General features: G+C 39.8%; 1 protein-coding gene across 8 annotated transcripts in view; it reads right to left on the reverse strand.

Annotated features, from left to right (window-relative positions):
• FBRSL1 (fibrosin like 1) overlaps positions 1–26,544 on the reverse strand; it is a 740,278-nt gene extending 713,734 nt beyond the window's left edge. For all 8 annotated transcript variants that reach the window (XM_077834760.1, XM_077834758.1, XM_077834761.1 and 5 more), the window contains exon 1: positions 26,251–26,544. In XM_077834760.1, the coding sequence (XP_077690886.1) occupies positions 26,251–26,544 (294 nt within the window). The remainder of the gene's footprint in view (positions 1–26,250) is intronic.
• Between the last annotated feature and the right edge of the window lie 529 nt (positions 26,545–27,073).

The raw sequence follows: 27,073 nt of genomic DNA on the forward strand, positions 1-27,073 counted from the left end.
ATGATGTTACAAGATACTGTTTTATTAGCTTAATTTGTTTTATACACAGTGGAGACCAGGGTAACTACAGATGAACTACTGGAGAGATTATGTAAAAAATGCCTTCCCTCCCCCCACCCCTTTCCCCTCAGAAGAGTATCTAGCTATTGCTGCACTCACACACACTGTTTTAGCTTGCTCATGTGAAGCAAATGAAGTTTAAAGGGCAGTTACTTGCAAGTATCCTTTAAACCTTATTTTGCCCTTCAAAGGCAGTCCATATCTGAGACTCTGCAAGGCCCACACGTTATATTGGCCCATAGGGCAGACAAAAGTGGAGCTTTTATTTAACAAATAAATAACCTGATAAAAGATAGTGAACTACTCAATTACACAAATTAAGAGTTCACCCGACTCTCTCTACTTGGACAATAAAATCTGTTCTTTGACTGAAATGTTTTCTTTTCCACTTTAACTGCACTGCTACATTGAAAGTTAAATGAAAGATAAAATTAGATACGTCAGGGAGTTGAGTGAAATCCATGCCCCACTGAAGCCAATTGGCGTTTTTGCCATTGGTGAAATCTTGTCCCATTGAAGTCACTGATCACTGCACACTACTTCAGTTTATTTTTCCTTCTTTTTCCCCAGCTCTCCTTTCTTTTATACCTCTTATGAAATACACTAAAGCTCCAGTGAGTTCCCAGCCCTTGAACAATGTGTTCTCCAACTGTGCAGCAGAGACTACCAATAGAAATGAAATCTGTGTTGCTATTTCTACAGATCTGAGTCCACCTTACACTGTCCCATCACATAAAAAATAGGGCTGTCAAGGGATTAAAAAAAATAATCGCGCACTTCATTGCGCTGTTAAACAATAATAGAATAGCATTTATTTAAATATTTGTGGATGTTTCCTACATTTTCAAATATATTGATTTCAATTACAACCGAATACAAAGTATACGGTGCTCACTTTATATTTTTGATTACAGATATTTGCACTGTAAAAAAACATAATAGTATTTTTTCAATTCACCTAGTACAAGTATTGTCGTGCAATCTCTTTATCATGAAAGTTGAACTTACAAATGTAGAATTATGAACAAAATTAACTGCATTCAAAAATAAAAAAATGTAAAACTTTAGAGCCTACAAGTGCATTCAGTCCTATATTCTTGTTCAGTCAATCGCCCAGACAAAAAAGTCTGTTTACATTTGCAGGAGATAATGCTGCCCGCTTCTTGTTCACAATGTCACCTGAAAGTGAGAACAGGTGTTCTCGTGGCACTGTTGTAGCCAACGTCACAATATATTTTTACATGCCAAAAGCTCTAGAGATTCATATGTCCCTTAAAGCTTCAACCACCGTTCCAGAGGATGTGTGTCCATGCTGACGACAGGTTCTGCTCAAAAACAATCCAAAGCAGGGCCGACTGACGCATGTTCATTTTCATCATCTGAGACAGATGCCACCAGCAGAAGGTTAATTTTCTTTTTTGGTGGTTTGAGTTCTGTAGTATCTGCATTGCTCTTTTAAGACTTCTGAAAGCATGCTACACACCTCATCCCTCTCACATTTTGGAAGGCACTTCAGATTCTTAAACGTTAGGTCAAGAGCTGTAGATATCTTCAGAAATCTCACATTGATACCTTCTTTGTGTTTTGTCAAATCTGCAGCAAAAGTGTTCTTAAAATGAACAACATGTGCTGAGTCATCATCCAAGACTGCTATAACATGAAATATATAGCAGAATATGGGTAAAAGAGTCAGAGACATACAATTCTCCCCCAAAGAGTTCAGTCACAAATTTAATTAACACATTATTTTTTAAAATGAGCATCATCAGCATCGAAGCATGTCCTCTGGAATGGTGGCCAAAGCATGAAGGGGCATATGAATGGTTAGCATATCTGGCACGTAAATACCTTGCAATGTCGGCTACAAAAGTCCCATGCAAACGCCTGTTCTCACACTTTCTGGTGACACTGTAAATAAGAAGTGGGCAGCATTATCTCCTGTAAATGTAAACAGACCTGTTTATCTTAGCGATTGACTAAAGGAGAAGTAAGGCTGAGTGGACTTGTAGGTTCTAAAGTTTTGCATTGTTTTGTTTTTGAGTACCATTATGTAACAAAACAAAACAAGTCTACATTTGTAAATTGCACTTTCATGATAAAGCGATTGCACTTCAGTACTTGTATGAGGTGAACTGAAAAATACTGTTTCTTTTGTTTTGTGTACACTTTGTATTCTGTGTTGTAACTGAAATCAATATATTTGAAAATGTAGAAAAAAATCCAAAAATATTTAATAAATTTCAGTTGGTATTCTATTGTTTAACAATGCGATTAAAACTGCGATTAACCGCGATAAATTTTTTTAATGACGACTTTTTGAGTTAATCGCGTGAGTTAACTGCGATTAATCGACAGCCCTCATAAAAAATATAATAAAAATGACACACTCCTCCAGGTTCCTTTTTATGGGGGATGACTTGCGGGGAGAGTTAATCAGTCCCAGTAGTCCAGAGAGGGCCCTGTGATAGAATATACCTGTATCTACTATTGTAATAATTTGTATGCAAAGTATGCCTTGTGAGGTTTCACTTGGGAACTCACGATTGGCTTGTCATGGCTGTGCTGGTGAAATGCCTGTGGCAACATTATATGTAAAGTTATAGGATTCCATTGTGTGGAGTTACTAAAACATTTTCCAAGTCTGGGGAGCAGCCGAACCCATTCCTCAGGGAAGTTGTAGCACTTCAGTGAAGACGCTACTACACCAATGGGAGAGCGTCTCCCATCAGTGTCGTTAACCCACCTCTGCGGGAGGTGGTAGCTATGGTGACAGGAAAATTCCTCCCATCAACATAGCGCTGACTACACAGGAGTTTGGGTCAGTATAATTGTATCGCTCAGAGGGGTGAATTTTTCACACCCCTGAGCGACTTAGTTATGCCGATGTAAGTTTCTAGTGTAGACCCGGCCTCGGAGACAAAGGGCAAGCCGATGCCTCAGCCAAGTGTAAACAACGTCAATGGGCCATTACCTGCTAAGTGGCTATTCTTTGGCAGGAAAGGGACTGGAGATGCTTTTCAAAGGAAAGACAGGACTATAACAAGTAGGGGCAGACACCCCAGTGGGCCCCATCGCCTCGCTCGCTCTGTCCATCGATTCACTGCACCGACAGAACACAGGACGCAGCCATTAAACAGAAGAAAGGGTCCTGACTTAAGAAGCTTGTCAGTAAGGCTGTTGAGAGCATGTGATGAGAAAACAATAAAACTTTGCTTTAAATTTAACCTAGTTAGTTTAGGCACTAGTTGTGTTTTATCTTGATTTTTCATATTACCATTTCTGGCTTTTATGCCTCATTATTTGTATTCACTTAATCTATTTCTTTGTAGTTAATAAACTTGCTTTATTGTTTTATCTAATTGTGTTTGAATTGAAATGTTTGGGAAACTCCATTTGGGAGAACAAGATGCATATGTATCTTTTTTTATTAATACAATGACGGACTTTATATAAACTTGTATTTCCCAGGAGGGGGCTGGGCAGCACAGGACATACATTTGGGGGGGAGGGGGGGAGTCCAGGGCTGTGTTGGGGGTCACCCTGCAATATAGCCAGGCTAGTAAGAGTCAACGTGTGACTGGCTGCAGCACACACAGACATAGCGGGGAGTAACTTACATGCCGGAGGCTGTTTGTGAACAGTCCAGGACTGGAGACTTCAGCAGCAAAGCATGATAAAGGGCACCACAGATAAGTAGCATTGTCACCCCCTGACCTCCTATTAGTCTGGATTGTACCCTAGGTATGTCACAGAGCCCAAATCTCAAAAGGGTCAAAGTACATGTGCATTAATTTCTGCACCTAAATTGACAGTAGAGTTACCATGGTAGAGTTATACATGCAAGTTGGATAACTGAGTGGGCAAATAACATGCAGTTAGCTAGTTATTGTCTCTGTATCACAGCCACTACATGTATATTTTTTAATTCACAATTCAAACACTTAATTCTGAAAATAAGGCCCAATATTTGGGATGTAGCATAGTGTAGTAGACAGGATACTGGACTGGGCATTGGAAAACCCAGATTTTATTCCATACTCTGCAGCTGCTTTTTGACCTGGGGCAATTCATTTCTCTGTACCTGTTTCCACTCCCATTCCGTGTGTCTTGTCTATTTAGATTGTAAACTCTTTGGGACAGATACTGTCACTTATTATGTGTTCGTACAGTGCTTGGCACAACCGGGCCACAGTCTTAGTTGAGAACAAGTTTAGACGTTGTTGTTTTACAAATAATATTTTCAAACACACCTCTGAGAACCAGTATTAAAAATATGCCCAGTGGAATGATAGAGCAAAGCCCTATTACAAATCCCAATTTTCAGAACTTCATCACTAGCCTTCAAAAATCTGTTCCAGTCTCCCAACTTGATGCAAATAATTTCAGCCCAAGTCTTGCTGACCAACCCAATTACATAGAGTCTCTCATATCTTCTTTTCGTATAGGCAGCAGGCTTGTTAAAAAAGTTTACGGCTGGCCCTGCTTCTACCGTGAGGTCACCACAGACGGCTCAGATACTACTGTGATGGGCACCAACAGAAGAACCTAGACAGATAAGCAATGGATGATCTTATTTGGTCTGAAAGGTGCCGTGCCCAGGCACAAAGGATAAGTCTATTATTATCTCCGTTCTTGAAGGGAAAGGGGAGGATTTAACTGACTAAAATCCTTTGTGTGAAGAGACTAACTAGACCTTGGAATTTCAGCCCATCCTCAAACACCAGCTCTCTAGTGGGTATTTTTGTACTGTGTATCTAAACCCTCAATATCGATGCACTGCACCAGGATGACTTACGCCGGTAACTTATAAGTAAACCACGTTATAAACCAGTGCAGTCTGTGTGCATTAGGGTTTTTGTGTGCAACGATATCAGTTTTGCTACATTGGTGCTAATTCTCCTCATCTAGACAAGACCCGAATTCCCAAGTTTTGTTGATCTATGCTTGACTGGCAGCATTTTAACACTGTGTATGGTACCATGTGAGAGTATGAATAAATAAGGGTTTTGTGTTTCAGTACTGCCAACCACTTAAATATGCAGCCTTTGCATGATCACGTGCAGAATTTTCTGAATAGCTGCTTTTATACATGGTTTCAGAGAATACCTGTCTCTGAAAAATTCTCTCTCCTTCCCACAAACCTGTCTCTTTTAAATTAAGCCTCGTAACATCTGGGCCTTGTGCTGAGAGAGTTGTCAGTATAGTGAACTTCAGATTGATTCTTCATTTGTTTTAACTCTGTTGCACTAGTAGCTGATACAACCTTGCTCGCACTCAACTGAAGCGACAGGGATTACAGAGATGGCGCAATTTAACCAGTTGGGGTTTTATTTTGTTTGTTTGTATTGGGAGGGGGGAATTCTTGCTCTCTTTGGGGATGTAAATGCCATTTCTTATAGTAAGCATCCATGTCAGTTTCCCTTTAGTGATCCCTTTCTTGAGAAGATCCAGTCAAGCAGAATTTGAGGAGGGCTAATTCAGGAGTAAAAGGGAACATGGTAAAGTATTCATGGGTAAGAGTCTCAAGTGGTGTAAATCAGACCCAGGTATTGTTTGTTTTGTATCCCCATCTCTTCCTCGAGACATGGAGACACCTGAGATTTATATCATTGTACATTTTTCATGCCGACTATATCCATGTGCATGATAAAAGTACATGCACAGTTAAGCATTGTATATGAAACGTATGTGATGCAGTTTGAGGCAGAATGCGAAAGGAGAATGCTGTATCCAAATGACAGAGAAGGGGGAATTCAGGCAAGACAGAATGGCTTGCAAATCATTTCAAGTATTATGAAATTATTCACTGAATCTGTACAGTAATTATAAGTTTCCATTAGTCAGTTCTGAGCACATTTTTAATGAAATGAGGGTCTGGACAAAGTAATAATGTTGATTGTCCTTACACCCTTAAATTAAAGCAAAATCCCTATTTTTCAGATTTCCCCCACCCCCATAATTTTTGGCACATGTTCGATTGCTTTGCTTCCCTCTGTCTTATCTCTCCCTCTGTCTCGCCTGATGAATCTATATGCATTGCTGGAAATGGGATTTGATGTGCATACTCAGATTAAAGATAACCACATCTGGTCAGAGTGTGTGTTACCCTCTGTGGCAACTCACTTTATTGCACACAGCATCCAATGGCAAAATTCTGACAAGGTCAGTAACTAGGGTGCCCAGGGAGGTTACATATTCATACTTAAATCTTCAATGTGTTGCAAGTTTATGCATTTTTCTTTAAATCAGCTAGGGCCACTCAATAAAAGATGGTTGTTTTAGGAATTCCAAGGTTCATATACATTATCTTAACACAGAATTTTTTTTCCTCCAAAGCAATCCTAGTAAAAGCCCCCTCCAGCATGAACAGCCATCTACAGTGTCCACAACAAGGCAAGCACAGGAATTATCCGGGGTTCCACCAGCCTATAGTTTTCGAACGCATTTGCTTCCAGAGTCTCTCTCAATCTTACAATGTGCTTGCAATAGTGAAGGAGACACTGATCTGTGTGGCCTTTCCACTCTCCTCTTTAGATCTACCATATATATTTCCTGCTTCTTTATAAAGCATCGGCAGAAAAAATAAAAATAAAAAACAAATAGAGGAAAACTCATCAACCCCAGACAGCCAGAAGTTAGAAGTAGTTCAGACACTCACCATCAAAATCACCCAAACAAGAAAATCCATCCTATTTCCTTGCTTTAAAAATAACAAAACAAAAAGTGCGCAAAAGGCAGCAAAAGCCACCTGTTTTCAGAGCAGTTAAATAGCATGCAAGATCTGTCCTTCCAAGAGGCTTCTTACACATCCCACAACCTCCCTCATCTCTTCCCAGCCTTGGAAATAACGCTACCTGGCACCAGAAGTGGAAGGTTAATTATAATTATATATGATCATTCAGCACTGTTCAAGTGGATGCTCTAATGTTAGAAGTCAACCTGAATATATGGCTACGAATAAGGTTTCACCCATCTTTTTGCAAACTCAGCTCACTCCTGACATCTCTATAACTGGGATTGTGGGAATAACCAAGCGGGGATCGTAGATCAGGAGGTTTATCTTAGCAAAACGGAATCTGTTTAATACAGAGCCATTTTCACAGCATGTTTTTCCTCTTACTAGCTTCCTGTCTTTAAAGCATTTTGAACATGAGGGTCACAAGGCTCCCAGTTGTCCAAGTAGCTAAATCCTGAACAGAGTAAAGGAGGACACTTCAAGGTGTTAGAAGTAGGATTGTTTGTATTTCCCCTGCAAAGGCAAACAAGTTAAGCAGTGTGGACAGAGTGATTCCACAAAAGAGAAGAGAAACCAAGGTCAAAAGAAAATACACAACAAGCTGGGATGGGAGAGGGGAAAAAATGAGACAGATGCAAAATAAGCATTCAAAAAACAGCAGGCTACCTCGCTAACTCTAAACATAAGCACATGCAGGAAAGAAGAGTTTACATCTTCCCCAATTTGTTACCAGAATATTTTTATATTTTGCATGATTTTCATATAATTCTCTCACCTCTCCTTATGATAATTCATTTCAGTCCTGGCCCAATGCATGAGGTAAATTCCTACAATACCTGTATGAGGAAGACAGCCAGGTTTGCAAAGTTCTACTAGGCAGATTTCAAATTCAGCTCCCTTCTACTAAAATTAGGATATATACAATAAGGCATATATTTATTTCTATAATGCTTTCCAAAAGCAGGTGTGAACCTTTATTAGTCATAAAGTAATAATATCCAAACAGTATCCAACCATGGGTCAAAAAGTATGTTTAGCTGAGCAAAATCCATTTTTCAAAATCTGAATTTTTCAACAGCACAAATGATTTACCATTAAACACATTTTAATCACATGCCAGTCTTTCCCACTTCTTACTCCAATCTATAATGAAAACCACAGAATATGGACTACTTTCTGAACATTTTCTTTAATTTTTAAAAAAGTCAGTACATTAACCATGCACATGCACCACTTTGTGGATCCGTTCAATTTGCTTCATTACTATTTTTGATACTTACAATGAACTTTCCATAAGGTTATAACTATAAGTCCACTCTACTGAACTATCAAAACTCATGATTAAATTCCATCAGTGCCCAGAGGTTTTTAATAACTAAAAGAAAAAGTGTGTGCATTGAGGTCAACTGTTATATAATCCACATGAGACAGGAGGACAAAAGCCTTTAACATCATAAAGGAGAAGTGACAACAAGGTTAGGGCCTAAATATTAAGTCTTTATTTATAGGAAAACGTTGGCATGATCACCAATTCACAGAGGTTTATTTGTTGGGATTTAAACATTCTTAGGGCCTGAGAATTAGGAAGTGAAATGCCCATAATCTGAAGTGGAACTGAGCAGCATTTCAATGTTCAGGCTGAATAAAATGGGAAAAGGTACAAAGACTAAATGGCTTAACATACAGATATTTAAAGTTCACTCAGCTTTGAAGCCTGACAGTGTGTTTTATTAAAAAGGACTACAGTTAAAAAAAAAAAACAAACAAAACACAACACAGTATACTGGCACAAACATTTCACCCTTTAATGCAGTTGTAGCCCAAATTCTTACCTTCCTGGAAACATTTCAACCATGGGGGGGCTAGGAAAGCACTCTTTATATTTGCATTTGGGGATACTTAAGAAGTGTGATAATTATGTGGAGTTAATTTGTTGGTCAGGAAAATATCGGGCTAATTTCTACTCATTTTGTCAGCTCGGGAACACATTACAGTACTCAACTTCAATCTATCAGTGTGGGGTTTACTTTCATAAAGGGCTTGATCACCAGGAAGAGAAAGACAACGCAACAAGAAAAGACAACAAAAACCAAGTATGTTACTATTTCCGGGACCATAAAAACGGTGCAAGCTGTCATCCTCTGAAGACACATCAATCTGTTTGTCTAATGCTGGGGGGGAAACGCACTCATGTGACGCTATGCTTGTTGCCAGTGCAGTGAGGCCAACTGTACAGAAAGATTAACCCTTTCCTACCCAGAAATACCAGACACATCCAAGTATTTTCCAGTAGAATGCCAAAAATGGCCATCATCCTTTAAAATAGACACATTCTGTTCACCTCTTTATTCTTATCTGCATGCTCTCTCATGCTTCAGTTTCTGCCTCAGTCCTAAAACTGCTATGCCTGCAACATGACGCAGAGATACACTGAAGCAATCAGATTTTGCTTGTGCTCTGAACCTAAGAAATTTAATACTATGAAATTACCCTCTTGTGAGTGTATTTGCTTCAGATATATGAATATACATACATGACTGGGATTTTTACATAGAGATATAGGAAAACAATGTGTCCCCCTCTCCCCCATATATTGTTTCTGGAACAGGCATATAATTTCTTCTGAATATTTTCTCCTGTTCAGTCGAGTTCATTTTGCCAACGCACTTTTCCCCCTAATTAATCTGCATGGTAATAAATGGTCATAAGGCTGAAAGGTTTAGTAGCGTCGAGAGAAACCCACAGAAGTCGAGATGCTGTATCCAGTACTACAGAACACTCCATCCAATGAGCTGCACAAACACCTATTAACCTCAGAAAACAACCCTGAGAGGCCGAAATTATCACCACCACTTTACAAATGAGAGAGAGTTACATGACTTCCTCTCTTCTACCCACCAAGGGCATAGAAGACATCAGTGGCAGAGTCTCTTGACTCCTAGCTCCCGTTCTTCCTGCTTCTGGCCAGACAGGAAATATTGCAAAAAACAGCAAAACACAAGCCAGCCTCATGGTACTTATGCTTAAAGTTCCAGCTGAATATTTCCTGGACTTCTTGACATCTTGGCTTCAGTTTGGTTCAAGTATGGAAATGGCCCACCTTGATTATCATGCACATTGTAGGGAGAGTGGTCACTTTGGATGAGCTATTACCAGCAGGATAGTGAGTTTGTGTGTGTGGTTTTTGGAGGGGGGTGTGGGGGTGAGAGAACCTGGATTTGTGCAGGAAATGGCCCACCTTGATTACCATGCACATTGTGTAGAGAGTTGTCACTTTGGATGGGCTATTACCAGCAGGAGAGTGAGTTTGTGGGGGGGGGGGGGTGGAGGGTGAGAAAACCTGGATTTGTGCTGGAAATGGCCCAACTTGATGATCACTTTAGATAAGCTATTACCAGCAGGACAGTGGGGTGAGAGGAGGTATTGTTTCATGATCTCTGTGTGTATATAAAGTCTGCTGCAGTTTTCACGGTATGCATCCGATGAAGTGAGCTGTAGCTCACGAAAGCTCATGCTCAAATAAATTGGTTAGTCTCTAAGGTGCCACAAATACTCCTTTTCTTTTTGTTCAAGTCTTAGACATACATTGGGCTCATTTATTTTTACTGTATTCATATTGGTTTATTTCTAATGATCATTAAACAAATTGTTATTCCTTTATCCTCCAGCGGGTTCTACCTGCAAACCTACAACTAGCTTTATAACACTGCAGGAAGTGATAACAGTAAAACCTGCTGGTTGGTACATATATGTAATAAGGAAAGAAAACAGCACTCTCTACAGATTCAACTACTATTCAAGAATCTCAATAATCCAGTTCTAGATGGCTAGTTACATTATAGTTAAGAAAACACAAATGCCTACTCCAGTGCTGCAAAGGGTTTAGAGCAATCCTTCTCCTGTCCTTATCTGATTTTTTTAAAAAATCCCAAAGAGAATACAAAGAAATATTACAAATGTTGTCCTGAAGAGTGTAAGAGCCGTATCTTTGGGTGTGTTTATGCAGTGCCTGGCGCAATGGAGCATTGGTCCTGACTGTGGACCTTGAGTATCTCAGTAACATTAAACATGTCATCACAGTTGTATCTAGCAGACCTCCACATGGAAATATAGCATCTGTAACTTAATCTGACAGTCTATCAGTGATGCACATAATTCCTAAGCCTAAAGGCCCCATAACCATTTCCTCTTCCCCTCAAAATAAAATTCAGGGCCCCATATTTGTCAAATGCTTATTAACTAATCAAAATTCCACACTTCCCCTTTCTAAATTTTTCAGCTGTTGATTTGAGGGCTCTTGCTGCCCTTATCAGCTTTTATTTTAGCAGCTGCACAGTGGCTTGAGTGATATATGTTGACCAGGACACAGTGACAATCAACCGAGACGATAAATGTCTTAAGGGGGAGTTCAGGGCATCCTCACCTGGAAATCAGGGAATAAGTGCCTGTTGAGGAGATAGGTTTCAGAGGATATGATGCTATCTAGCACGTTCAGAGGAAAAAACCAAGAGACTCCTCTTCCAAATTAGTAGTAGCACATCTTTAAGATCAAGCAGGTCAACCCTAGCAGGGACTGTGTAAGAAATAGGATAGAGTTTCAGAAAGAAAAATTCCATACTTTCCCACCCCCACAAATTTTGGAGCACAGACTGGGTATTGGGGGGGGCGGGGGAGAGGTCCTCTGGGAATTCCCCACAAGACTACCTGAAGACTGGACCCCCGTATGCATGTGCTGGTCCTACATCTTCATCTAAAAACTGGACTACTGATCCAATGTAAAAATCTCTAAGCAAGTCTTACCAATAGAACTTTTGTTATTGGCCCTAACTTCCTCATTTGGAATTAGCAGGAGCCTAACTCCTGCATAGCTAATACAGCCACCATAAGAACAAGTAGTTTGTAATAAGATGAGACTTGCCCCAAAGCTGTATGAGAAATAAATGGCTAGAAACAGACGCACAAAGATAACATCGAGTCCACATTTTAGGAGGAGTAAGCAAACGTGCTAGGTAATCTCACAAATTTAGTACTTCTAAGTTAGTACTTAGCACTGAAGGAGGACGAAGCGCAGAACCCAAAAACATCTCATCTGGAAATAGTTCGTGTAAGTGGTGGTTTATTTAAAAATACTGAGTTCAGAAATAACCGTTTGGCATCCTATTAAACAGTAACATGTTTAGGACTTTATTTGAAGACAGTTTGTGGGTGAGTTGTACTGTATACACAGCAACCCACTCCCTACTGCTTATATTGCAGCATAAACTCTAGAGATGGCACTCATTTACCTCCCAAAAGCCTCACCCCCACGCTGCAAAAGGAACTTTGCTTGATGTTAGGGAGCAAGGCTTTGGAAAGCTTGTTCACTTAGCAGCTGCTGTGTAGCTCATCCCTTCCTTGCAGGAAGCCGGCAGGAGAGAATACTTTACTAGCATCAATCTTCCTGGAATCAGTGCTAAGATATCCCCATGTAAACGTGTTATTGCATCAGCAAGTCTCAAACTGTTACATCTTAAGGGGTACTAAGACGCTCAGAATGGAAGAACTGATAGAAAACAATCTCTATCGAGATGGAGACTTCCAAAAGCAACCATGCTTAAGAAATTTTACTGTTTAGTACTGTTGGGACAGGTCTGCCAAATACACTTCCCCTCTCGCACACATACCACATCAGGGGGCTGCAGCCTGCAGGGAAAACATTAATAGGACTTGGACAAGTTTGTTTGATGTAATCAACAACATTCCCATGTGTGCCTTATAATGAATCTGCAGACATGTGTAGAGTTTGATGGATGAGCTGATAGCAAGCAAGTTATGGAATCCATCTGTCTGGAAAGCCATTGTTATTTTCAGCTAAAATCACATTAGTAATATTAAATCACAACTTGCTATTTAGCTTTCAACCAGAATGTCAGAATAAATGGTATGCCTTTTTCCTGGAGAGGAGTCTGCAAAAGGCATTTGTTGCTTTTAATGTTCACTGGTGTACACAACAGCATGCACTGAATGCAATTAAAGGTGTTTTGGGTTTGTTTTTTTTTAATGTTCTGGGTTCTTGGTAAGTTTGAGAAAAACAGAAGGGGACTGTCTATCTTGCTTCATAGTGCATTGGTCTCCCTTGAGATTTGAACTGCATGAGAGCGCTATCCAATGAACACAGGAGTGACTTCTGCTATGAGAAGCAAGACTGCGGATCAGGAGTACTGTGGAGGGAAAGCTGAGACCCACAAAAATTTCAGTACCCCATCTTGGATGGATTGAATAGCCTGTTTCCTTGGCTCTAGGAGGAAAGGTACCAGGTGGCCAAGGGAGAGCCGTCACTTGCACACTTCAGTTCATCTTTTGGGAAAATACATACATTTTATAAGTGCAGTACATTCTATAGAATTTGTACACTGTATCAGCAAGAGATTGACTTTCAGAATTTGCTATAGTCCATGTGAGAGGGGTGTAACAGTGACCTAGAGAAAAAAGCCATTGGGGGATCAAGATCTTTCTGTGTGTAGCTCCACAGGAGGATTCAACCTTTGCTTCCAGCTTTTTCCAGAGCCTTATGAATTCAGATAAGTAACATTGAAGTTCAAGATACTAGAATGATGAGCAAGAGGTCCGAAATAATAGACATATACGCCCAGTGACATGGCACTCCCTCCACGAAATGAGAAACATTTATCTGGAGTTGCAGAGCTATTCCAGTGTGCTAGGCACTGTTCACACACATACCACAACATATCCCCTGATCTGAGAAGTATTCCCTCACATTCTCCAGCATAAGGGAATGATGAATATTGCTGAATAGTCACCGAAGTCAACGGAGCTATTCACCAAATCACACGAGCTGAGAATCTGTCCTCCCCATGTGGTAGCCAAGGATGATTATACAGAGTTTATACGTGGGTAAAGTGAAGCACAGATGTTAAATGACTTGCTCAAAGCTCAGACAGGAAATTAGTGGCAGAGTCAGAAAAACAACCCAGATATCTAGATTTCCGGTCCCCCTGCTAACCACTAGACCACAACACTACTGTTATAGTTCAATATTACAATAAATGAATATTTTGTACTGTAGTTCATCGTTTAGAGCATATTCTCAGCTTGGTAGTGAAAACAATTCATTTAAGTTTTTAAAACACATTTCAATTAAGCTGAAAATAAATCTGAAAGATAGCATTGTAACATCCACCTATAACACAAGAATTCCCTCCTTCCCGCCCTCTCCAAATTCATTAAGCCCTCTTGATAAGAGCAATTATTGGGCTTTTAGACACTGTGAAAAAGCAACTGGAAAAGATGGTGACAAATTTTGTCCCTCTCTTTATGCATGTGGGTTTTTTTTTATTTTTTTAGTTTTGCCATGAGGTCTTGTATGTCTCTTTCAATAATCATATAATTATATGATTCCTAAAATACATGCTGGCAACACTTCAGGGGATTTTAGTCATTACAGGTGACAAGACTCTTCTTTCATATCTAATATGCATGAGGATTTATTTCCACTTCATTCACGGAAGGTTTTGGATAGCCCCCCCAAAACTAAAGACTCTGGGGACAGTTTGGTGGGGACCCGGGGTTGAACCCCTTCCATTAATACATTGAATTGCATAGAAAAACAACCACAGTGAAACTAAATTGGAATGAAGCTGCTGTTTTGTTTTTTTTATTAATTGGCCCATCATTTTTCTGAGGCTTCATGTCCAACTTTTTTCACATTATTTAATTTTACAATCTGAAAGAAATGTCAAGCATCCATCAAAAACTAAGGATGCTGCAATTATATTTCTCCCAATGGCTGCAAGTTATTAACAAGCTGTCAAAACACCATAATTATTTTATTTCAGGTTTGACTGATTCTATAAACACCTCTTCACTCCATACTATCTTTAGTGTCTCTCTCCCCCTGTGCATGAGGTCTGGATAGATTCTATAGAAGAAGCTGCACACCCAGTTAAAACATTCACACACAAAAAATGCATTCATGATTCCAAGTCAAAGGTATTTATTAGCCAAAACTTACCAGCAGTCAAAGGATAAAACAGCCACCCCACAAAAAATGCTTTAGCTTTGTAGTATATAACAAAAACACTGCCGTTAACCCACAGTTTTAACAACAGTAGGGAGTAACCAAACTGCAGCCCTTCTGTAGGTCATAAGGCAATTACTGCAGTCTAAATTATCCATATATTTCCCCCTGCATGGGCCACCCACCTCTTCTCAAGCTAAGTACTTCCTCATTACACAGGGGTTACTAGTTTGTGGATATGCTTGGGGGAAAAACTGCCCTGATATTAAATAAAAATAAATGAACAGTAGTCTTCTTGTTTGTCATCTATGAAGAAAGTTTGGTCGGGGGGACAAGAGTTCTGTGATAACCAGTCACTAACACTAAATTTCATACTCAGCAGACTCCAAGGTGCACCTGAACATACCAAAGAGACTTCCTGCACACATCTCATTCAAAATTCGGACAGAAAAAGCCATCTCTCTATAGCCCCTTTGCAAAGCATGTCCAGGACATAACAGAACAAAATGAAGTACAGGCCTGTTGACAGTGACCCACAGTCCCCTAAAATAGAATGTTTGACTTCAAATTGCTATCTTTTATGTAGCATGTTGCTGATGTAACTGTATATAGCTCATAAAAGATTTTAAAGCTTTTCATTGAACACAAAGAGACAGACAGGAATGGTGCCATCAGCCCATGTTTTCGCAGCCAATGGCTCTGGGAATCATTTTGATCCCTCCAATCCCCTTATCCATGCCGAGCACTGACCTTGCAGATGCAACTGTTGTTCAAGTTAGTCTTTCTGGCTTGGAGCAAAACGGAACTACAAATGAAACAGGCTACATCTACCTTGAACGACTCAGGAGAGCTGTACACGTACCTGCTTTAGTAACTGTAGGGGTTGTTAAGGGTGCCTAAAGTTTTGCTTCTGTGGCAGTTCATTTGAAATAATTAATGAACATGTGAGGTGACTTATGCCAGCCTCTGCTGTTCCCAGCCCACTCCCACTCCTCTTCCTTCCTTCTCCTACGGTACCCAAAAGATCTGGTTGTTTTTCCCACTACTATTTTACTTCCCTGCATTACTGTATGACCCCTGCCCCAGCAATGCTCTGCAGAGTCCATGACAGTCAGCCTCTCTGAGTCCTTGAAATCTTCTGCCTTCCCCTACCCACACCCTTCCCCATACTCTCCACAGAGCTTGAAATATCTCCCCACCCAACATTGCCCCGGCCAGACTCAGCTTTGCTTGCACTAATTCACTACCGGTACAACAACACTGGAAGTTGTAGCATAGAGAGGTCCCAGCTCTTTTTACCCATCTGTCAGCTATCCCTGTTCAGAACAGGGTAAAGATCCTTGAGGTCAGTATACATGCCAGCTTTCACCATGCAAGCACAAATAGAGTTGAACTGGTGATGCATGACAGGTGCCACTGTTGCCCACGCAGATAGCCTTGAAAGTTAAGTCACCCAAGACAGACTCTCATTTTAACATAAGCTGAATTTTTTTTCCTCTTAAAAGCATTTTGAATTAATAGCGTGAAGACTGATTCTCCTTTCAGCATTTGAATGGTATTAACAACAGCTCATTTGTTCTGGGAAAGAAACAACTTTTTAAAGAGAGAGAACGTACCCAATAAAGCAGAACTCAGACACCTCACTGTGTGTAAGCAGCCCTGCTGAAACAGTCAACACCCCTCTGTACTACAGCAAAGCCAAGCCAACAAACAGTTAAATAGCAACAGCCACTTCACCTTCATAAAACTCTTTCATATCTTTACTGTGATTAACTAGAGGCTTTGAAGTGCAATGCATTGAAAACTGTTCTCACTTACAGCAAGATGTTCATGTACAATAGATACCAGGATGCAAGGCTTCCCTACTGTATTTCAAAGCTTTATTTAAAAAGTCACTGAGCTTGATTTAAGAGCTCATCCCATGTTTCAGTTTTGCTGATACACAACTTGATCTGAGCAATGCACAAAGACTGCCACACTAAGGATACCCGAACAAAGTTCCCCTCTCCTAAATCACCGTGACAAAGAATGATTTTTAGAAAAAGCTGAACAGTCTTTCTACAGCAATCTTTATCCAAAGGATTCACTTTAGAATCTACATGCATGCAACAACCACCACCAAGTGCAGCAAACTCCACACACCCTACAATGGAGTAGAAAGTAGAAATTTTGGTCAAAAACAGCAAGATAAATCCCTAAATTTAAATTCACTGGAATAAGCTATAAGCAACTTCATAACAGTACAACTATGTCTACTACAGGACTGTATCACTTTAACTATATCAGTTTCTAAATTTATATACTTAGTGTGGTACAAAACATCTGTGTCAACCAACTCTGACACAGAGCAAGCCGGAATTCAGTTTAAGAAAATTTCAGGCCGAGAGGGCTAATGTTGCTCTAAATACCCTCAGAATTTTACATTATCCTTTTCCTGAACACATCATTATGAGACAGAGTTTCTCTCATTTCTTTGAGATAGCCAAGATAAATGGTAAAACTGGTCTTTCATTAGCATACAGGTTTCATAGTAACCGCCATGTTAGTCTGTATTCGCAAAAAGAAAAGGAGTACTTGTGGCACCTTAGAGACTAACCAATTTATTTGAGCATAAGCTTTCATAAGCTACAGCTCACTTCATCGGATGCATACTGTGGAAACTGCAGAAGACATTATATACACAGAGACCATGAAACAATACCTCCTCCCAACCCACTCTCCTGCTGGTAATAGCTTATCTAAAGTGATCACTCTCCTTACAATGTGTATGATAATCAAGTTGGGCCATTTCCAGCACAAATCCAGGTTTTCTCACCCTCCACCCCCCCACACACAAACTCACTCTCCTGCTGGTAATAGCCCATCCAAAGTGACCACTCTCTTTACAATGTGTATGATAATCAAGTTGGGCCATTTCCAGCACAAATCCAGGTTTTCTCACCCTCCACCCCCCCTACACAAACTCACTCTCCTGCTGGTAATAGCTTATCCAAAGTGACCACTCTCCTTACAACGTGTATGAAAATCAAACGTGGGCCATTTCCAGCACAAATCCAGGTTTTCTCACACACACACCCCAAAAAAAACACACGCACACAAACTCACTCTCCTGCTGGTAATAGCTTATCCAAAGTGACCATTCTCCCTACAATGTGCATGATAATCAAGGTGGGCCATTTCCAGCACAAATCCAGGTTTTCTCATCCTCCCCCCCCCCCTTTTTTTTTTTTTCCAAAAACCACACACACAAACTCACTCTCCTGCTGGTAATAGCTTATCCAAAGTGACCACTCTCCTTACAATGTGTATGAAAATCAAGGTGGGCCATTTCCAGCACAAATCCAGGTTTTCTCACCTCCCACCCCATACACACGTATTGTTTCATGGTCTCTGTGTATATAATGTCTTCTGCAGTTTCCACAGTATGCATCTGATGAAGTGAGCTGTAGCTCACGAAAGCTTATGCTCAAATAAATTGGTTAGTCTCTAAGGTGCCACAAGTACTCCTTTTCCATTAGCATACAGGGAGCGACAATATAGATTTTACTGGTCCCTTCATTACAAGTCAAATGCATATTAACTGGAACTAGTAAAGATCTAATTTTTTTTTAAATGGGATGCTGTCAGGCATTTTTAAAAAATATATTTTTATAAAACATCCTTTCCTGAGCTACACACACATCACCTTAGACTATTATATGCTAAATAATTTAAAATCACAGTTACCTTTCACTACTTATAAGGTTTAAATTTGATTTTTCCTTTGTTTGGTGAACTGATTTTTGTTTAAAGTCCATTCCAGTCAACGTTACGTATGTTCTTTCGTACCAGGTAGAATACCGAAGCGTTCTTGTTGTGAACTCCGCAAGAGAACATTTGTAACTTTCTAAGGGAATTTTTTTTAAAAAAGAAAATATGCATTGAAACTTTTTCCATTCGTCTTAGGTTGTGTGAAAGGGACTGTCACGTTGAATTTGGACCATACACACAGCAAAGTGCAGAACTCAGTGTATCTGCCTCACAAGGATAAAACTGACTCTGCGGCATTTTGTAGCTTCTGTTTCAAAGAATATGAAAAATTTCAAAACCTGATGCTCAGCTCAATAAGCCATCTCTTTCTCTGATCAATCTACAAATACAGTAAGTAGCACATACCCAGGTAATACCATAAAACTAACATGATCCATATATGCACCACTGCTTTCATGGAGCAGTCACACCCCATTACAATACACAATCACTCCTGTTGAATGACACACTCATATGCAACAGTATGTCCGTTGATTTCACTGTGTATAGCCAGGTCCACTGAGGAGGTACAGAGTCCCAATAGGGACTGCAGAGCTTGATTCTTACTCATTTCTAGCTCCAAATCATAATTAGGTTTGTACAGAGTCTAAGGGCTTGCCTATGCTGCTCCGCTGTAGTGCTTAGTGAAGATGCTACTTATGCCAACGGGAGAGCTTCTCCTGTAGGCGTAGTTACTCCACCTCCCTGAGAGGCAGTAACTACTTCAATGGGAGAAGCGTTGTCTACTGCTGGTATAACTGTGTCGCTTCAGGGTGTGGATTTTTCACACCCATCAGGGATATAGTTATACCAAAAATAAGGTCATGGTGTAGACCAGGGCTACATTCCCCCATGTACTATTCAGAATGCATAAAGTTAAGTGCATGCTTAAGTCCTTCCAGAATTGGAGCCTACATTTTTATTTATTTATTGATTGATTGATTGAGATCCAGTATTAACTAGACACCCATTTTTTACAAAAAGACAAAATGCTTCAAGAGAGGAAGTTACAAATAATGCTACCCTAATAGACTGACTGTACCCATATTTCAGTTCACAAGTTTCAAGGGGGAAAAAAAACAAAAAAACCAAACCAGCATTTCAGCATGCAAAATTTATGTCAGCCGAATTTCTGATGGGCACCTTAAAGCAGCCTATCAAGAAATAATTATAATAAAATCTATGCTCTCTTTTGATTACTTTATGTCGTCTAAATATTACTTGAAAGCATTTTGCTTTCAAAGGGATTTTTTTTTCCTTGCTTGCGGCAGACATTGATTGAGACCACTCATCCCTTAACGGAAGGGGGAGAAGTGCTAAATCTTTAATGAAGTCATCTCTTCTCCAAAGAATGGGCTAGTTAGTTGAGTTAAACAGGTGCTTATAACCCCTCTCCCCAAACTGCAGTAAGTTTGTTTAAAAACGTGGTCCCCTCTCTGCTGCTCATGCTCATTTTACTAGCTCTACAGTCACCTCAGAGTTTTCCCAGGTGGACAAGATCTAATGTAAAAAATAAGCACAAGAAAATATCTTTGGCCTCCTTTTACGTCATAAAGGTGCAAGAAGGCACAAGCTCATTATTCCACCTTTACAGGTCATCTTTCATTGATTTATATATTGCTCTATGGACTGTCACAACGGGCTTGCACAGATCAAAATAAAAAAAAGTTGTCAGCATCTGTTAAGTTTTAAAAAAATCCAAAGCTAATCTGACTAATAGTATCAGACAGTGAAATCTTATCTGTGCCATCAACACACAATTTCCCTGAGCGACATTTACTTTAGCTTGCAATGGTATAAAATAGCTTTCATCGAAGAACTTTAAGCACAGAATGGGGTTCCTATGGAGCTGGGTGTTCAGCACTTCAGTTTTTCCAATTTGAAAATAGTCCAAAAGGATCAGTTATCGAAATGGCAGAAACCAAACTGTCTTCTATGTCAAAACGTTATACACATGTTCCCAGAACTTGAGTTGGAACAGCATGCTGCATGGTAACATCCAAATGTGCTCATGTAATCCATCCCACTTTGCTTTTACAATTCCTATCCTAGTAACATCACCAAAGAAAGCTACGTATTAGAGCAAGGCTTGACATGGGAATTGCAGAAGCAAAGTGGGGGTGCTGATTTCCATAACAATAATCCAACTCTTCTTTCAGATCACAGCTACTTCATGGCAAGACTAGTGTCCAAGTTCTGTTGGAAAAATTAAGCATTTGGGTGAGTTTCTGAGTGAACTCGAAACTAACTACAGCTGTCCACTTTTTACATATATTAGCAATATCGGTTCATCCTTTTGTATTTTTAAATCCATGGAAGAGAAATTATTATAATTAAAGCAGATTTTTAGTATTCATCTGCAAAAAGCAATTAACTGCCATAATTAACCTGCTTTTTTTAATCTTGAAAAGCACACTGCTATAAAAACAGATAATCGAAGACTACTAATAAGTCTGCAGTTAAATCAAAAGTCTAAAGCATCTGAAGTGGAATCTTTAAAAGTACAAGATTTTTTAGGATCATAATTCCTCAAAAAACTGACTTTATAAATTGTCATTAGGCAATTAAACACTAACGAAAGTACTTTAAATGTTGGGAACCTGCCCTTTTAAACATGAGTGCTGCTTTATGGAAAAGACTTCATTACATCACGTTTGAAAACATACGTAAGATATGATCATAAATCAAAGGTTACACAGCTAGGTCAGTGGAACTAGCACAAAACCTTTGGAACAGGAAGTTAAACGCACTGGTTTTATCATCATTAAAAGATCAGAGCAAAGCACAGCGTACAACACACTCGTGGAAACAGCCTTATCAAGACAGACGCCGAAGGGAAGACCACGCAATTACAGAGTCTACCCAGAAATTTAGCATCACTACTATACTTTCCAACCCGCTAGTCCGAAGTGCAACCCACAACAAGTAACCGTTACCTGGTATCTCTGTTAGATCCCTTCGGAAAGGAAGGTTTGAGAGAACTAACACAATGTTAACCTCTTCAGGGTAGAGACTATCTACCTCTATGGCCCCAACCCTGCAAACACCTAAGTGCGTGCAGCCTCATGACTTCAGTGGGACTACTAACTTGTGTAAAGTTAAGCAAAAGTCTATGTCTTTTCAGGACTGGGAGCTATGTTTTTGCAACACCTAACACAAAGGAGCTCTGATCCCAGCTGGGAGCTACCATAATATAAATTAAAAAATCTTAAATTTTTCTTAAAGAGTTCCAGAGCTTTGTAAAGTTGATAATAAAAGCCAAAGAGCACACAGATATAACATTTACAAAAGCTTTGACTGAACAACTAGTCTCAAAGATCTCATTCATTTACATTCTGATGAAGTTCCCTTTTTAGCATTGTTTTTATACTTGAAAGGAACAAGTATGATCAGAGAGACGAGCCCTTAAATACAGACTCATTCATCTGGTTTTCCTCACTGTGATTCACCAATCACCTTCAAGAATAATTAGCAACTTCATCTAAATGAAATGAATAGATACGAAGAGAGAAATACTCACATATCATATCCATTCATTTCAAGATGCTGTTCAAAATTCCCCTCTGTTTTTAAACATCCTCCCAAGGATTTTCTTCATCCTCCTTCACAGACCACCTCTCACTTTTTCTCTCCCTGCTCATATATTACTGATCTCAATCAGATCACTGGTGCAAGAACCTTCTTCTCTGCAGCACAGGTCATCTAAATAGCATTCCTGTCGTTTACAATGTAGTTGTAGCCGTGTTGGTCTCAGGATATTAGAGACAAGGTGGTCAGATAATATCTTTTATTGGACCAACTTCTGTTGGTGAAAGAGACAAGCTTTTGAGCCATAAGAACTCCATGTGGCTCAAAAGCTTGTCTCTCTCACTTCCTGTAGCTGTCCATCTTATTCTGCCTCCTCACTGACTCTCCCTTTCAGATTAAAACATTTATCTCACTTGCTTTACCTGCTAGTTAAGTCCCTCTACTATTTCTTTTAAACTCTGAAATTCTGTTGAATTCTACTTAATAGTTTGTAAGATAAAGCTGCATTTTACCCTGGGTTTGAGGAGAGATTTGTATTGTGGGTGAAGGATATTTAAGTGCAGATGATGAGCTGGGGTAATTTCGGATTCTTATGCACAGAGAAGAACTGATGGTTTGCTACTACTTTTTGTTTTCATCTTAGTTGGACTGATTTTTTTTTTTTTTAACATTATCTGCTTTAAGTTCTCTCTTGAGTAAAGGATACCTAGAACTTGGGATTCCTAAAATGAAGCCACAAGTAGATAGACACATGCAGAGTTGAGACAACATCATCAGGTACCAAATGCCACTGGCAGCATTCTGTAGAGGTTTAATGAAAATTCAAAGCGCTACTTCTTAAAACTTAAAAAAATTAAATGAAACATCATAAAGTAACTAACTCCCTTGTAGGCAACAGCAAAATTAACTCCTGCTGGGTTCAGAGAGCTGGCATCTTCAGTTCAACATACAGGAAGAGTATATATAACACCCTACATTTACAAGAACATAAGGGTAGTGAGAATTTTTTTGAAGTGGGGAAGGGGATTTCACATTATTTGAGATAAAAAGAAAAAGAAAACCTTACATGTTACAGACTTTTCTACCATGAGGTTCTCTCTAGCCATATAGCAATCCGATTTCCCAGGGGAAGCCCACAATTTAGCGAGCCTATTTAACCTAATCACAGGTCACTGTAAAACCAAATGAAAAACAATGCAAAGCAGCAATATGAGAAAGGATCATAATGAAGAACTGCCACATACACAAACAACTGCTCCTTTTTTGGCTTAAAAATGAAAAAAATTAGAAGAAGGCAACATATGTGTGCTGAATATGAAATTTAACCTTTATTCTCTTCATTCTCCTCAAATTTTATATGATTTTTATTTAAGCGGCCATCACAGCATCATTTTTGTAAAAATTTATGCACTGTAAAAGATGCTTCTCCTCAAAACCAGTGGAAGACCACCTGTTGTAGTCAAGTACACTACAGAGTATTGCTTCTTAGTATTCTAAATGACCTTACAGATTCAGTAATTTATCTGGGCATGTGTTACTTTAAAGGAGTTTTGTCTTGTTAATTCTTTTTGCTTGCTGCTACATCAGAAATCTGCCAGGCATTATCTTTTGACAAAAACAGCACTGCACTTTTGTAAGAAAAATTCTCACAATGCATAGTAAATTTGTGCGTATTACTGGAATTTATTAAATACACAGATCACTAGGGCTTTCAAAAGTACCTCACATGTGACATGTCTCCCAGTGCAACACATGAAAGAAACAAGTGAATTCTGCTTACACTATTTATTCCGACGAGCCAATTAAAATCTAAAATGAAGTTCATGTACTCTCTTGCATGTTGATAAAGACTGCAGAAATTGATTGCTTCTGAAATGTCACTATGGATTCCGAGGGGACTGTCCTATAAAGCATCTTTACCATAGTTCATCCCCAAAACAAAAAGGTTTTCAGGGTTGTGGGGTTGTTGTTGTTTTTAATGTCACAGCTCTTCCTTTGTGCGCGATACTATTGCCCAGTTTAACATCTGGTTGATTTGATGGCTAATCCGGTACCATGTACAAACCATGAAATGCTCCCCCTCCCCCCTTTTGCCCCTGGAGGGACTGTACCATCATTTGAATTATATTTCCCGATAATGTGCTCATCATGGCAGAAAATTTCCCAAAGAAAATGAATTTTACTTTCTTCACTGACAGCTCTGAGAAACTCAGTGGTTTAATTGGACCTATCTGCTGATGTGTGCTTGACAATGAGCATGCCCAGAAAAAAACCAAGACAGGTCTAGACCATCTGTTTTAAAGCAACACAAAGCTGGATAGTTGCTCATTATCAACTCAGACAGATATGAGTTGGTTTAAGTGTTAAGATATTATCTCACAACAGTTTCTGCTAAAGGCCATAGAACACCACACATCAGTTTATCATAAATCTTTTCTTTTTAAAACATTCCAGCATTTACACATTCAATATTGCTCAGCAGAGACTCAGCCAAATTTTCTTCATACACGCATTAAAAGTCAGTTTCCCTGAACCAAAATTTTGCCAGCTCAGTCCCACTGTAGATTTACAGGGCACCATGCATTAGAAACATTCGCTCTCAGAACAGGTCCAGATACTGCTGCTGAGCAAGTTGCCCCCTTCCAAACACCATCACCATTTACCCTCCTAGTAATGAATTCCCAAGCAAAATACTCAGGGATTAGGGATAGAGAGGGGAAATTTAGGTCCAAAAGAGGTGGCAGTTTCTCTTAAGTGTAAAAGGATCATCTTTATGGTCCAAAGAAGTTGGTTCTGATCATCAGCTACTTGTTACAACAGACTTTATAAACACACTACTAACAAAGTGTGGGTGAGCAGAAAAATCATGGTAGCCACGGGGCCACAAACTATGGGAGAAGGAGCCTGTGTCCCAAGAGATTTGGTCTGGAAATCAGACAGGCTTTTTGGGAAACCTTCTGACAAAATAAGATCTTGATATGTGTGTGTAAACATTAAGAATGCTGTATTGATGTAGGAGAGGGCCAGAGAAACATGTCTAGGATTTTAATTTACTGTAATCCTTGTTAAGAAAGATACTAAAATGGCAGGAAATCCAAAGTATGAATAACCAAATACATTATTCAATGTGCTGTATTAAAAAAATGTGGTCAAGTGAATGAGGACACTATTATTGCTCATATTTATTGAGAACACGGTGAACTATTTTCTTTGATAAGTGCCTTTTGATAGAGGTTTTCTCCTACCAACTCAAATTTTCCCATCACACACCCACAAAACAAAAATCAAAAGCCACACAAAGTGCTAGTTTGTCATTGTCCTCTGAGAATATTAAGTTTCCTGCTTAATTTAGCTCAGACAAGACAAGCAGTATTTGCTCAACAAATATTGTTTGTGATAAGTTTGACAAGCAATATTTTTGCCAACCTATTAACAGCAAGAAAATATGTACAGTCAATAAGAGATGAAGAATTTGTTCAATTACTTCAAAATTTGGGAATTACAACCAGAGGATTATTATCCATTTAAACATCTCTTTTTCCAGAAAACGTTAAACACTGGCCATTTGCTAACAGTCTCCTGAGAAAGATAAAGTAACATTTTGGCAATACAAATACAAACTTTAAAGGCCTAGAAAAAAATGGTTTTAAGTACTGACTCTACAATTCACAACGTCAGGTGACCGTCAATACACCCTGATGCACAAATATGTTGCATTACTCCCATCAGATATTTGTCAGCCGATTAAAATCCTAAACAAACATTTAACTTGCCCTGATACTTGATATTAGTTGAAATGGAAAGTATAGGATTACCCACAAATACTGGCCTACAGCAACTTATGAATAGACATACAAGTACTCAAGAAAGACACTGGTGTTCATTTGCCATCCCTTTGACCACATACATACACAGCTCCCCCTCCATTTAAATTCCTTCAGGCTGACATCAGGATTAATGCACACAGGTAATTTACAAGAAGAAAGTTAATTGGTATTTACAATGTGGAGCCTAGATTCAGCGCCTCTATAAAGGTCCCATGCTTTTTCAGGAAACAATACCATTGCTCTGGACCATGAAACATACGAACACAAGAGAACCCATCATTCTGATCTCTTACCTCCAAGGCTTCTAAGGTATTGAAGCTGGCTATAGCAAACCCATCAATTAAATCCTCTTCTTGGGAGCTCGATTCCCGTCTCCTGCGCCTCGGAGGTCTGACATTTCTGGCGGTAGAAGCTTGGTTTGGGGGATTTGTACAGTTTTGGCTTGTATTTTCCTTGCCGGGGCTTTGCTCCTTTTCGGATGCCGAAGAAGGACTTTGATTTCGGGGATCCCTGGCATTAGCTTCCCTTCTCCTCACGCGGTCCCTTTGGGACCTTGATCTCCGGCTTTGCCTTATTTTCCCATCCATTTCCAAAACAGAAAAAGAAAAAGGGAAAGGGGAGATAAAAAAAAATCACCCCCCCTTCCTCACTCACCACTTCCCCTCCCCAACCCCCGAAGCCCTAAAAATCCTCCTGTCCAGACCCTCAAAATCCAGAGAGATTATAATCCACAGAGCAAGGCTGGGTGGTGGTGGTGGTGGGAGGAGGAGGGGGGGGGAAGAGATAGAAAAAAATTAAATCCACGGAATGACCTTGACAAAATACGCCCCCCCTCCAAAAGAAAACAGGATTAAAAAAGAAAATCTCAGCCCCTCGGCTTCACACCGGCAGCAGCAGACGGGATCCAGGAGAGCTCGACCCGGCTCGGGATAATCCAGCGGCGGCGGCTCTGCGCCCCCTCCCCCGGGGCAGCGACCGGCTCCGGCCCCCGATCCGCACCGCCAGCAGCCACGGGGGGCGGGGGGTTGCAACAATATCACTCGCTCCGCAACTTTGTTGCAATGAAGAGAGCGAGCGAGAGAGAGAAAATCCCGGTGCAGCCCCCGCCGCCGCCTG

This window comes from Eretmochelys imbricata, chromosome 15, assembly GCF_965152235.1.
Source record: "Eretmochelys imbricata isolate rEreImb1 chromosome 15, rEreImb1.hap1, whole genome shotgun sequence".
NCBI classification, from domain to species: Eukaryota; Metazoa; Chordata; order Testudines; family Cheloniidae; genus Eretmochelys; species Eretmochelys imbricata.